The 14,104-nt window shown below is 30.5% G+C and overlaps 1 protein-coding gene across 1 annotated transcript; it reads right to left on the bottom strand.

Moving 5' to 3' along the window:
- Positions 1–348: 348 nt before the first annotated feature.
- Positions 349–13,829, bottom strand: LOC106680747 (caspase-1). Its single transcript, XM_014420673.2, has 7 exons — positions 13,763–13,829; positions 11,238–11,317; positions 10,446–10,702; positions 5,477–5,652; positions 2,965–3,082; positions 2,758–2,835; positions 349–719 (listed from the first exon to the last, which is right to left on the bottom strand). Exons 2-7 carry the CDS (start codon positions 11,306–11,308, stop codon positions 481–483), a joined length of 939 nt encoding a protein of 312 aa, XP_014276159.1. The 5' UTR covers positions 11,309–11,317; positions 13,763–13,829; the 3' UTR covers positions 349–480.
- Between the last annotated feature and the right edge of the window lie 275 nt (positions 13,830–14,104).

The raw sequence follows: 14,104 nt of genomic DNA, 5'->3' as shown, positions 1-14,104 counted from the left end.
TCTTTTGAAAAATCATTGCTCAAAATAACCCTTAATTTTGAAGAAAAAAAAAAAAAAAGAGTTAATGAATAACTTAACTTAGTATACAAGTCTAAGAAAAATACCTGAGACATTTCTCCAATAATAACTTAAGTTAACTTCCCATGTATAGTTTGGTTCAGGGAAAGTAATAAATATATAATCGATAAATAATAAAAATATTGATATAGTAAAAAAATATGTTTTTAAAACATAATTGTTCCGATAAATTATTTTTTCCATAATACACAATTGTGTATTTTAGTATTGCACTAACATATTTTATATCTCTGTATAGTATAGACAAATTTTTTCCTGTTTTTCAAAAAGTTATATATAAAGATCACATTTTATTCATTTAGTGAATTAATTATTTTTTAAATATTAATGTAACATCGATTTCCTATTTTTTGATTAAGAAAATCTTTTACACTTACATAAAAAATTTTAGCATAAAAATTGTCACTTTTTTTGTTGGAATTTCAACAGCCGAGTGAGCATTGTTGTAATACATGGAATCTGCTTTTGTGCGTGCATCACTCGATCTCCAGGAACATATGATTCAAAGTCTACAGCAACACGCCTATTTACAAAAGTAAGGAGAGTGAGGATGTCATACCTGAAACCGTTTTCTTTCAGCTCGATTGCCAGGGCTTGTACAAACCAGGAACCCTTTCCTGTATTACGCCAAGAATAAAATCCTGTGAAAATAAAAAAGAGTTCATTAACAGGAATAAAAACATTTTTTAAGAAAATGCTGAATAATTTTAAATTTTAGGAACTTAAAAAGAAAAGAAAAATATCTGTTTAAAACATATTTTATCATATCTGCAGAAATAAGTTCCTTTCTGCAACTTTCTTTAAATATTTACTAAATCAAGAACTCGGCCATGTTAAATAGTCTCAATAAAGAGTTATTGTAGTGTTGTGAGTTATTATCTTGTTAATAAATAAGAAATGGTGAACACCAATCACTAAAAAAATTATTTTGTTCCATTTTAGAAGTTGATATAAAGTGGGGAGAATAATGTAGATCAGGTGATGGAAATGGACATGTGAAAAGGAAATGGATTTGGATGGAGATGAATATAAAAATAAACTCAATTAAATTAGGAATTAATTTTTTTAATAAAAGGTAGTCAAAATTAGCTGGCATTGCTCTTGTTAAGGTAAGATATGTTAGAATGCACCAATTAAAGTCTAGTATAAAGAAGAAAAACGGGTGTCCTAACCTCCCCCTACTCAAGAATAAAAAATTACTTCCACTATCCCTAAAAAAACTGAATTTTGTATTTTTCTAAATACAAAACGAAAAGTTGAAGTATGCACTCATTCTGCAGTAAAGTCATCCACATGCATAAGTAAATAAAGTAATAGCATCTAAAAATTTCAACTCACTTCACAATACTCAGTTCAGTTCCTACAATGCTATACTTTACTTATATTTACAGGAAATACAGAATGAAATAGAATTTCATGAAACTAAAGTGATATCAAGGAGAAACACTGCCAAAGCTCATTAAAACTGTATTTTACTACCCACCAACTGTCAATGCTCAGCTTTTAAAGAGAAAGGCTAATTTTCAGATGATGTTCACCTGAATAAATATAAATAAACATAAATATGTTATTCATGATACACACGACCGCGCTGCTATCGTTCTTTTAAAATATTGTTTTGTTTTGTTTTTTAAACACAGTTTTACTTCCTATTAAAGTGAACTGTTGCTTTTAAATATCTACCTATCAGATATTAGAATCAGAAAGTTCTTGAAGTTCAAATTCTTTTACTACCGCTGAATTATTGTTAGCTACTTAGTCACTGACCTTAGATGGAATGCCGAGTGCTTTGAAAGCAGATGGACATGGAAAAATCTACCCTGAAAACAGGATAAGGATACAACAATATTTCTGATTTGAAAGTTATTTGTACTTATAATTAAATATTACGGGATCCATGCCATTATCTGATATTCTCTTGTAACAAAAATGATTCTCATATTAAAACTTTAAATATTTTATTTTTATTTTTAGTAACTTTAAACAAAAGAATTCATAAGTACTTTGTAATTTATTATAAAAAGTCCATAATAAAACTATCAAGATTTTATTTAAAAAAATTAATCTAGTCTTACCACATATTTTTCCCACAATAAAACTGAAGCTCCAATAAAATTTTTATCCTGAGAAGGTTTTGATATAGAAAGGAAATTGGTTTATTTATTCATTTTTTATTCTGTTGAAAAAAAAAAAGAAACTTCATCACTCATTTTTCTATTATGAAAACCAATGTTTTTATTTTAGGGTTGAAACTATTTGAGAACATCATATCTAAAAAACAATAATAATCTTCAAAACAAAATCAATTGTAGTGTGTCCTTCAAATGAATGCAAGATTGTTTTTTTTATATCACATTCTTTCTATCCCTATTTATAATATCCTTTAAAAAATTATAATTTCTTTAAAAAAAGGTTTTTTTTTTATGGTCTCAAAAGCCTTGATTATCATTTTTAACGATGGTAATGAAATCAATTTCAATAAAAAACTCAGAATATACGTGTTTTTTTTTTTAAATCTTAATAAAAATGTCGTGGATAAACCCTTTCTGAGGACTGCCTGCTTTCAGAGACATTCAGAATTCCTTTTAAGGTCGGCAGCTAAAATATTTTCCACCACTCCAACAAATTAAGAGTTTGGTCCCAAAAAAAATTATTTGAGCTATATTTTTTAATGCATACTGTTTTTTATGATTCCAGGAAGCCACTTGAAAAATTGGAAAATTTTTGAAGATCGTTCGCTCAGTCGAAATTTTGGCCCTGAAAATGAAGCTTTTTTTGAGAATCACCCATGTAGCTACTAATAACTAATTTACTTATGATACATGGTTATGTTAATTAATAGTTGGAATTTTTTTCATAGAATATTAATTAAAAAAAATAAATTACCTGGAATAGTAGAATATGCTATTAGAAAGTCAGCATGAATTGGAATTTTATAGGATGGACTCGAATCTACTTCAGCTTTTAATGTCAGTCCAGGATCCAACCTAGTACCTTGGCAAGCCTTAAAATAGAAAACAATTTTATTATTTAAGAAATAAATCTTTAAATATAATTAATCTCAACAAAAAGTATAATCAAGGTGGAAATAATAATAAAAAGTTTAAATTATTCAAATCGTGTCATAGTATAATATGTAAGGGTACAAATAAGTTTCCTTCGTGTCGACCAAAAATTTATTGAAAAAGAGGAGAAGATGGTTGGGGGTGCAGTCAATGAAATACACAAATAAGTTTGATTATCCTATTTTTAATGTGTCAACGTTTCGGCTAGAGTTTCTAGCCTTCTTCAGGGCTAAAAACAGAACAAGATAACAACCACAGTAAGTATAGAAAAATAAAAAAGTAAAAAAGAAAGTATAAACAGAATAATTTTACAAAATAGAACTAATAAAATGAAGTGATGAGAGAAGCGGGAAATAAAATGTATACATAGGTAATTGAAAAGTGGGTAAAATAACATAATTAAGGAAATGAAATAAAATTGAAGTTATATAATGCAAAGAAGTATGAACATATTAGTTATTATCAATTTAAAACTTGAAATATGAAAACAAAATGAAAATTGAGAGGAAGAAAATATATATAACAATAATAGATGATAAAGAGGCAAATTATAAGTATAGTGAACAAAACTAATAACGCGGGTAAGGAAAATGGATAAAGGTGGAGAAAATAAGGGGTAAGAGTAAAATAAAGAAAGGGGAAAGAAAACTAAAAAAGAATAAAAACGAACCTGTTCGCTGGAAAATCAAACGCCTAATGGATACTGCGCTAATGACGGCCAAACTCAGAATTAAAAAAGCCGTTACAACAATGACTAAGTGTTTTTTTATAAAGAAAACGTTACGAGAGGGTGAAAATAAAAAATAAAAAGTAGAAAAATTTATAGGAAGAAAGCGTGTGAGAGGGTGATGACAAATGGTGATAGGAAGAGTTAAAAATATATATGAACTAACGAATTATCGAATAACGAAGTACCGGAAGATGACAGTGTCATGGTTATTTAACAACAGTTAAAAAGAGGAAACGTAATATAAGTGGGGGACGACAAATGTGTGAGAAAAGGTTTAAAAGTGAAATAATACGTTCAAAGGTGGGCGGAAAATTTTGTTTGTCTTTTTTATTGACCGCACCCCCGACCATCTTCTCGTTCATCATCCACGGTCAACTATCTCTCATAATTTAATGAGAAAGAATGGTTATTACCTCAACTCATGATACACAGCAGCAAGACCAAGCAGATCACACCAAATATAAAGTATGAGTTTTTTCTCCAAGAATATTAGGTTTTGCTGAAACATGTGTAGGCAGTCCTCATGATTTTTTCTTCCAAGGGTTATCGCAGTAGATCCATTTTTCATCATCAATGATTATAGTAACATCATCAGTAATCAGTAATTACACTAATGCAAAAACTGCGATCAATGTCTCTCGGCTATAATTTGTATAAAACCCCATTTCCTTGTTTTTGAATCATTTCCAGCGAATTTAAATGGTTTGAAACTGTTTGTTGAATGAATTACTTCTAATGTAAATACAAGTTCTTTTTGTGTTAGGGATAAATCGTCTACCAATAGTATTTCCAATTCCAAGTCATCTTACACTTTCGACCTTCCACTCTGTTCTTGCTTGCAGATTTCTTCAAATTAAAGAAGTAAATCAAAAGTTCCCACACATGATGCTCATTTGGTACATAAAGACGTTTTAGCACGAAAAGATTATGTGATGTTGGTATGAAGTCACAATACTTTAAGGTCATATTGTTACCAGATAATCAAACTAACAATATTACGTTAAACAACTGACAATTTCAACAAAACCTTCTGGTCTAGCCATCTTATTTGTATACCCATTAAGTTCATTTCATAAATTAAAGTAGTAACAAAGCAATTAAAATGTTTTTTAAATACTGGAAGATCGCTGATTGACCGTGTGTATTATTAATAAATGGAATATAATCCAGGTGCAGCCAGAAATAAAAACTCAAATAGTGACAACTATTTCAATGAGCCATGTATGTATGTTTCGCCCCACGTTGCAGGGCTTCGTCAGGGCTGTTTTGACAGAAGTCAAAGTCAGAGTGGTCAGTATTAAATATGTTCCAATACCTGCTCAATGGTTTGGTATCATATTTATACTATAGAAAGTAATGTAATGAATTTAATTTGGTAAATATTTTTTTCCACGGAGAACATAAAATGTTTTGATAAGTAAGAAATACTAAATTGCATGACTTTAAGGTGAAGAAGGACATTTAAAATTGTAGGGGTAAAGTAGGGGTGGAGATAGATAGATTCCAATTAAGCTTTTTTGGCAAGTTAAGACAACTAACGCCTACGTTGAACATTTAAATGTACATTGAATCATTTAAAATTCTTATCAACAAATAAACTTACCTGAATAAAAAACAACTTTGGTTTTCCAGCTAAGGATTTGCACTTATCAGCAGTAAAAGGACCCCACAAATCTTCATGGGTGAAGGCTGCATCTTTCGCATAAATTACACCACTTTCACCATGAGACAAGACACATATGACTAAGCAGTCCATATCTGAATAGTCTAGTTCAGCAACTATAATCCATATCAAGTTTTTATGCATATCAAAAACTTCAAATATATCTCTTAAAATAAATTTTCATATATATCAGCTACATCAATTATTCATTTTATTTTAATGGGCATTATTATGTAATGTTATAGCTAAACAGCCAAGGTAAACAAAAATAAGTTTTTTTTATAAATTTGCACACACATAAATTTTGTTAACTAATCTAAATAAATTTTCAACTACTACAATCCATATTAATATAACTATTAAAATTTCAAAATATATCTTTTTTATTTCAGAAGATTTCTGATATACATTATAAGAGATTTACGAGGATAAGAGATGTTCGAATACTCTCAACAATCCAGTAAGGTTCTTGAGAACCTAACTCTGAATTTAGTTCTCTGGGTTGAGGGTAGGATATAGCACTGATAACCCTATGCTATCCATAAACAAATTCATTACTAACTGCTTTAATATAGTAATAATTCAGCCTTATTAGTAGATAATAACAGTTCAAAAGGACTTCCAATGGATAGTGGAACAGAGAATCTAGTGAAGTAGACAACATATTACAAACGGTTACAAGATTAAGAAGGCCAAAAATGGTGAAATCACCAGCAATCATCAGACATTTTTCTGTAAAATCAGAAACTTGACAAAAATAGGACATCTTGCACAGGATTTATTATAAGTGTAATTATGAGAAAAAAAAATTTATACTGGTGGTTATCAGCCCATAAAAGTTTACAGAATAATAGGCTCAACACTGTGCGGCCCACCCCCACTCCTGATTTAGGGAAAAGGGAGGTGCCTCTCAGGAAATGTTGGAGAATTAGGTAGCTTAAAAGTACATTTTAAGTCATATGAGGAATTAGGTATTGCATTAAATGGTTGTTAATTGAAAGGTTTTAACATAACAGGTAATTACCTGTATAAAGTTATTAATTATATAATATAACTTATGTAATTGATAAAATGATTTTGTCCATAAATCTGCACAATCATATGTGTTACCGGATTCTGCTGCAGACTACTTCAAGACTCTCACGAACTACCAGTTGAAAACTACTCTTTTGCACCAATTATTATAAAGATGGTAATGGAAACGTGGATCACTCGTGCCGAATTTTTAAAAAAGAAATTAAAGCCATATAGGTAATTAATAAAATACCCTTAAGTGAAGCCAGGAAAATATACAAAGCGCAGAACCCAACACAACTTGAAAAACCTTTGCTGATATAACCAAACAAAATTCACATATTACTAAAAAAAAAAGATATAAGCATTCAAACAAATATAATATTTAACTTTGGAGAAAATATAAACAACCAAAATTATACAATAAAAAAACAAAAAATCCAATTGAATTTGACTCCCACTCCCCTAGTCCCTCCTCCTCCTTTCCCTCACTTCTATCATCTCAAGACGTCGGTACAGTCTCAGGCAATGGACTCGGAAAACAACCTGGTAAAAGAGTTAACTGTAGTAAACAAAAAAAACAGGGCAATCGAAAATCTAAAAAAACATGATCCGTAAGACAATGTTTACATACCTTTCAAATGGATAATACATAAACTATATTTATAACTGTAATCAGTGCCCTAATTCATAAATAATTTTTTATCAAACTGCTGACTATCATTTCACTAAAAATAAATACCATAATAATAAATACAGAATAAGACAGAAAACTCTGACAGATAACCCTGAAATAATAGCTGGAAAGTTCGGTGAACACTATTCAAAAATCTTTAACCCACCTTCAATTTATTCGGATGATACAGAAGATCAGGAACCCATAGATAACTCCATATATCACCAAACCGAAGACCCAGAAAAAAAATTAACTCTCTTTTCTCTATGTGGGAACTTAAATTGATTCTCCAAAATCTCAAAGGATCATCACCCGGCCCCAACGATATCCATTATGCAATGATTCAGCACCTTCCACAAAACTGTTTAAACTGGCTGTTCGAATTCTTTAATCATGTGTGGAAAACTGGTGAATTTCCTAATGCCTGGCAACAATCAGTAGTAGTTCCAATCCTAAAAGCAGGCAAAGACAAGCACCAAATAAACAGTTACCGCCCGATATTTCTAACAAGTTGCCTCTACAAAATAATGGAACAAATGGCTAACAAGTGCTTGGTATAGATCCTTCAAAGAAATGATATTCTCCATAGCTACCAAAGCGGATTTCGTAGAGGGAGGTCCACTATCGATCACTTAGTTCAATTGGAAGCTGAACTATGATATAACTTCATAGAAAGACAGCAAGCAATCGTAATTTTCTTCAACATAGTTAAACCATTCAACTGTACGAGCAAAAATACTACTATAAAAACTTATATCCTTAAATTTTATAGGTGATCTCATAACATTCAAGCAGTTCTTATCTCTACGGATATTCAAAATCAGAATAGGAAATCATCTCTCGGCTAATTTCGAACAAAAAAAAAAAAATTGGAGTACCACAAGGATGTGTTCTCAGCACAACTTTGTTTGCCTTGGCCATTAATAACTTAGGAAGAAACATGCCCAGAGGAAAAAAGATGATGCTCTATGTGGACAATCTAGCTATAATGTGCTGCTTAAATGACATAAACCAAATAAAAATCAAACTACAAAAAGCTCTTAATCGATTAAAAAACAGGACAAATAGCTCAGATTTTACCTTCTCAACCAAAAACACTAAATGTCTATATTTCAGCAGAAAAAGATGAACACCTCCATCCCCAGAACTCACCCTAGGAGATTTTCCATTACAGTATGTTGAATATTATAGATTTTTAGGCCTGATATTCGATAGGCACCTTTCTTGGAACCACCAGTACACTTAGAAACAGATGCATAGATAAAATTAAAATCTTAAAAGTTCTCGGCAAAACATTATGGGGAGCTGATAGATCAACAATGTTGAAAATATACAAACTTGATTATGGAAGTTTTGTGTATTGCCAAACTCGACACCCTTCAGAACACCGGAATCCGCATTGCAACAGGTGTCTTTAGGTCCAGTCCAATCTTAAGTTTATGAGCTGAATGTGGAATATTCCCCCCATTCAGACGATAAATATTAGCTACAAATTATTTTTCCCAACTATACCTGCAACCCTCACATCCAACTTATAAGTACATTTTCAATTCTAAATTCTCTAGACAGTTACAACAGAAGATATATACATCACTACCTCTTGCTGAGCGATTATCGGTCACTGTCACAGAATTAAAAGCAATAGCCATCAATATACCAGAAAATAACACCCCCCCCCCCCGGACCTACCAACGTCCCAACGTAAATCTATAGCTATCCAAATACCGCAAACAAAATACAAAATCAAAATATCAAGAAATGTCCCAAGAGCTACTACAAACTCTGCCAGAACATACCTGCTTTATATACAGATGGTTTGAAATCAGATCTGCACAATAGGATCTGCCTTTGTGACACAAAACACGACCCATAAGAGAAAACTGCATCATCTCTTTAATATTTATACTGTAGAACTGAATGCCATAGCATCTGCCCTTTACTTTTGCATATCAAAAATACCAAATGACAATATATCGATACTATTAGACTCCATTAATGCTCTTCAAGGACTAGATTTAATGTATTCGGTTTACCCTCTCGTTTAACAAATTCATGAATACTTAATAATGTTAAAAAAAATAGGTAAATCAGTCTACTTCGCCTGAGCTTCCAGACATGTTGGTATTACAGGAAATGAGATGGTTGACAAAGCTGCCAGAGAAGAACTAGTCCTCCCAAGTAGAACCGCACCAATATTAACTGCACAAGAACTTGCTCACCCTTTAAAGGAATACATAAATAAAATATGGCAAGCAATGTGGGATGAAAGTCTGCCCAGTAAATTAAAATTAAAGAAAGATCTGAAATCCTGGATTATATCAACCTGAAGTAGATGCCGCGAAGAAGTAGTGATCACCCGACTCAGAATAGGACATACCCCAATGACACATGTCCACCTCATAACAGGAGAAGCCCATCCAAAATGTACGAAATGAAATGGTAATATGACTGTCAAACACATCTTTGAAGATTGCAATTATTACAAAATAACATTGGAGCAGTTAGGGATAACAACAAATGTTCCAATGATGGTGAGAAACGACGATTCCATAATGGAAAGAATAACTAAATCCATTCATCCATAAGACTAACTTAATAATCAGCCTTTAATTATTGTAATCACCTACTTACCTTACTTTATTTTTAGAAACGGAATAACCCACTATCTACTTTTAATCTTCCTTTCTCCACTATCGCTACAAACACTATTAAACAAATCATAAATGAATCGAACACTATTAAACAAATTATAAGTTAATCGAACACTATTAAACAAATTATAGCTTCAATTTATTAAATCAATTAATTAATTTATTAATCAATTAAAAATTATAGCTTCAATATTTTAAAACAACAACCAACGGGCATTGATGACCAAGCAGTTGAACCCCCTTTAAAAAAAAAAAATAAACAACCCTTATAAAAGACCATCAAAACACAAAGTATCCAAGCACCAAGAAATGACAATGAAGTATGATATATTAGATATAAGCAGATGCTAGCAATACATTATTAATAAAATAGTCTGAATAAAAACAAGCAATACACTATTAATAAAATAGTCTGAATAAAAACAAGCAATACACTATTAATAAAATAGTCTGAATAAAAACAATCATTATACAAACCTTTAAGGAATAAAACATTAAATTGACTAATAATATTTATAATTATATATCTTATAATTCTTAACTGATTTATAATAAGAATAATAATTACTTTTTTCAATTCTTTGCATAAATTCTTTGATTTCGAGATCTTGATAAACAGTAACACTAAAACCAAGTAGTTCAAAACATTTTCTTAAATTAGAGCAGTCTTCTTGAGTTCCAGTTCTGTCTCTTAAATGTGGCATAATAAATTTTTCATGGTTAAATATAAATGCAACTCCAGCACTTGTATGATCCATTTTGTAAAAGAGTGAGTCTTTATGCACCACCATAGCAGCATCTCCATTCTTATTTTTATTTTTTGGACTAAAATTAAAAATAAGTAAAATTATACAAAAAATAACCACACACAAGTTACAATTTAAAAATTAACATTAGCATTTAAACAAACTTTGTATCTATTTTAAAAAAAAATGAAAAATTTTGTTTCATGATGTAGCAGGTGTATTAGTATTACACACGGATATTTATTCATATTCAACTTTAGTATAAAATTTAATATAAAATAACCAGTAACAAAAAAAAAATTTTTTTTTTTTTAGGCTCTATGCCCTATTTCTATGTAAAATAATTAATAAGTAAGTAATAATAAGTCAAACAATGATACAGGGCCCAATAGACCCACCAGTTTCCAGAACTGATAGCTGGTGCGTTGTGGGTTAAAAAATAAGAAAATGCAATTAGAAATGCTTGGCAATTTTCCAGTGCAAATCGTCACAGAGAGAACTATGCAAAATATTTCTAAAACAAATGCTACGGGCAAAAAGTAACTCATACCAATAATCTTTTACATAACTTTAGTCTACTGAATGTAAGCATAAGGAACAATTTTATAACCTACTTAGAAAATCCAAAAGCATCTTGAACATCTTCCCCATTAGTAAGTGAAGGAGCATTATCAGAAGAGTCCATTTTGATTGACTAAAAAAAAAAGATTAAAAAATAGATCAATTGATATAAGAAAATAAAATACCAAGATACACCAATTGAGAAATACTAAAATACTTGGAGATTTGATAATTCTTAAATTTAAATGTAAACCAATATTTTTTTCACCATTTAAAAGCACTCATTGTTTAATATCACAATCAAGAGAAACAAAGATAACAACAAAATCAATGAGTCCAATTCATTACTATTGTTTTGACATGGCCATGGACTTTTTTCAATAAAATAACTGGACTCAGAGATAATGTTCTAAAGGATCAAATCAAGACAAATTTTGTTTGATAAACCAAATCAAATTACTAATTTGTCAGGCAATGTTAATCAATCTTAGATTTTGCCAGAAATATATAAATGGCTAAAGTAATTTCCAACATAATATAGAGTTTAAAACTGATTTCGGGTAATATTAAAACTGATTATAATAATAAACTTTATGAAAATTATAATATGTTATGTTAGACTTTGTTAAGAAATATTAAAGATTACTATGAAGTATGGGCGTTGATGACCTCAGAGTTTTATGCTCTAAAGCCCCAGATAACAACAACTATGAAGTATTTTACTTTTTACAAAGGTACTTTACTAGGTTATTTTAAGAATTGAAGTTCCTAACAAATGACAGAAAATCATGAAATTTATATTTAATAGATAGCCATAAAAAGACAAAATATTTAGCAGTTAGGTTTTAATACATAGAAAAGACTAGGTCACTATCTGTAAATTTAAAGTTCATAAAACCCTAAATACCTCCTGGTTATACATAATATTTATAGCAGTCATAATAATGTAATAACTATAATGAGAAGATCCTCTACCGAAGAAATTTCAAAATAGTTTTTGATAAAGATTCCATGTTTCATCATGACATTTTGTTGAAATAGTATAAAATATTATAATACCAAAAAATTAAGCCTCTAAATAAGTTGAATCCCATTCAACAATAGTTCTGCAGATAGAATACTTACTTGAAAGAAAAAAAAATGTTCAAACACCAAAATATTAGTAATTAAGGAACGAAATTAAACCATAAGTATAAACAAACACAAAGTTTATAGTTCAAAAGTTAATTTAAAATTATTACAACTTCACATATAAAAATCTTTCGTGTTAAATTTCAGACAAGAAAAATCGTATTTTGAAAACAACGTATAGTTTGATAAACGAATTCAAGGTTTATCCTGTAAGCCAACGACTATGATGCGTTCATAACTGAAAGTATAGAACTAAACCAATTAAAATTATCAAAGATGTGAGCTGCAAATGACGTAATGAAAAGCGAATTAGTAAATGTTATTATTGAATTTGCCATATTTTTAAACTTAATGAAATTCAATAGATTGGTAGATTTGTTTAATATACAGATCTAAACAGGATAATGTTTCCGAAGTTTCTCTTCACAAGAGAACTTGGGCCAACGTTAGAAAATTAAACGTTGTTTCTAAAAGTTTAAGGTCTAATAAGTACAGTAGCTGACTGAAGTTCATCAAAATTTCTGCTCTACAAATAGTCATTTCCACGCTTTGTAAGCAGTACTATTCGGGGTCCTTCATGCAAGCATACTCCTGTAAGGCTAAATTATACGTCGAGAAGTGCTCTGCTAGTCGCTAAAGTTATTCACACTATGTCCTTTGAAGACTTTTTTTCCGGTCCCTCTAAAAAAATAAAAATAAACATGGATTAATAAAATGTAATACGTAAATGAAACATAAATCTTGTGTCCTTTGATGCAGCGTGCTTCATAGCTTATATACCTTCGCTTTATTTTCATGTCCTGGCAACTTAGAGTGTTTAATTATTTTCTCGGTGAAATATGATAAAGAGACAGGAGTCCTTTAGGGCCTATTTAGTCAGGAATCATCACTATTTGCGCAACTGTGGATAAAACAGTCTAAGAACATGCGTTCTGCGTTACTCGTGTTTAGTTCGAAAAAAGGTAGAGGTAGATAGGAATCTTTGATGGGATTTAGTATAGTAAATCGTATTCGCTCTGGGAGCGCCCTCCTGCAGGATTTACTAATAAGGGGGCACTTATACAGATAGCTTATATTACTGGAGCGACAGAGGTCAGACGTTGGCTTAATAACAAGTCTAGAGAAGTAGGTGAATCCTACCACGCGTGAAGTAGCGCCTTAATAGATTCCGGGCGGTAATAATAAATATGGAGGAGTTTTTTTAAAAAGCCCTTTATTCTTTTTTCTTCAAATTTATATCTTATGCCTGCCTTTGATCCAAGGGACTGAGTCAGCGAAGTATTGGAACGTGATATAATTGCCTTGCTACTTTTAGATGAAAAATAAATTTTGATGAATTAGATACAGAGATCGCGTTGCAGTACAATTATTCGTACTAAAACATGGCCCTCTTCACTTACCTGTTACACTAAAAGTACTTTCTATACTATATATATATTCTGCTTACTTCAAAATATTTCGATGTTAACAAAATATTTTGTTCTTCATTACAAGTGGTAAAAACAACGCTAACCCTCAAGCTCCTACATATGCATGGTTTATCAGCTGTGAAACAAAAACTGTCCTATTAATGAAATGTTCACGTTATTTGTGTTACAACATAGAGATTATTCAATTATAATATAATGCGTTACATTTATGTTTACTGGGTCATATTCAGAGTTAGGTAAAAAGTAATTGCGATTACAATTACTGTAATTTGAAACTGAGAAATGAAATTACAATTGTCATTAGTAATTTCAAATTCTTCATGAACCGCTGTATTTGTAATAATAGTCCGAAATTACAA

This window comes from Halyomorpha halys, unplaced genomic scaffold (assembly GCF_000696795.3).
Source record: "Halyomorpha halys isolate HHAL.00 unplaced genomic scaffold, Hhal_1.1 Scaffold284.1, whole genome shotgun sequence".
NCBI classification, from domain to species: Eukaryota; Metazoa; Arthropoda; class Insecta; order Hemiptera; family Pentatomidae; genus Halyomorpha; species Halyomorpha halys.
This window is presented reverse-complemented; position numbering and strand designations above follow the sequence as displayed.

Coding starts and splice junctions, on each gene's coding strand:
- LOC106680747 (XM_014420673.2), bottom strand. CDS start 11,308: ATGGACTCTTCTGATAATGCTCCTTCACTTACTAATGGGGAAGATGTT. Junction 10,703..11,237: donor GATGCTTTTGGATTTTCTAA/GTAGGTTATAAA, acceptor TTTTAATTTTAG/TCCAAAAAATAAAAATAAGA. Junction 3,083..5,476: donor CAAAGTTGTTTTTTATTCAG/GTAAGTTTATTT, acceptor TTCTATTTTAAG/GCTTGCCAAGGTACTAGGTT.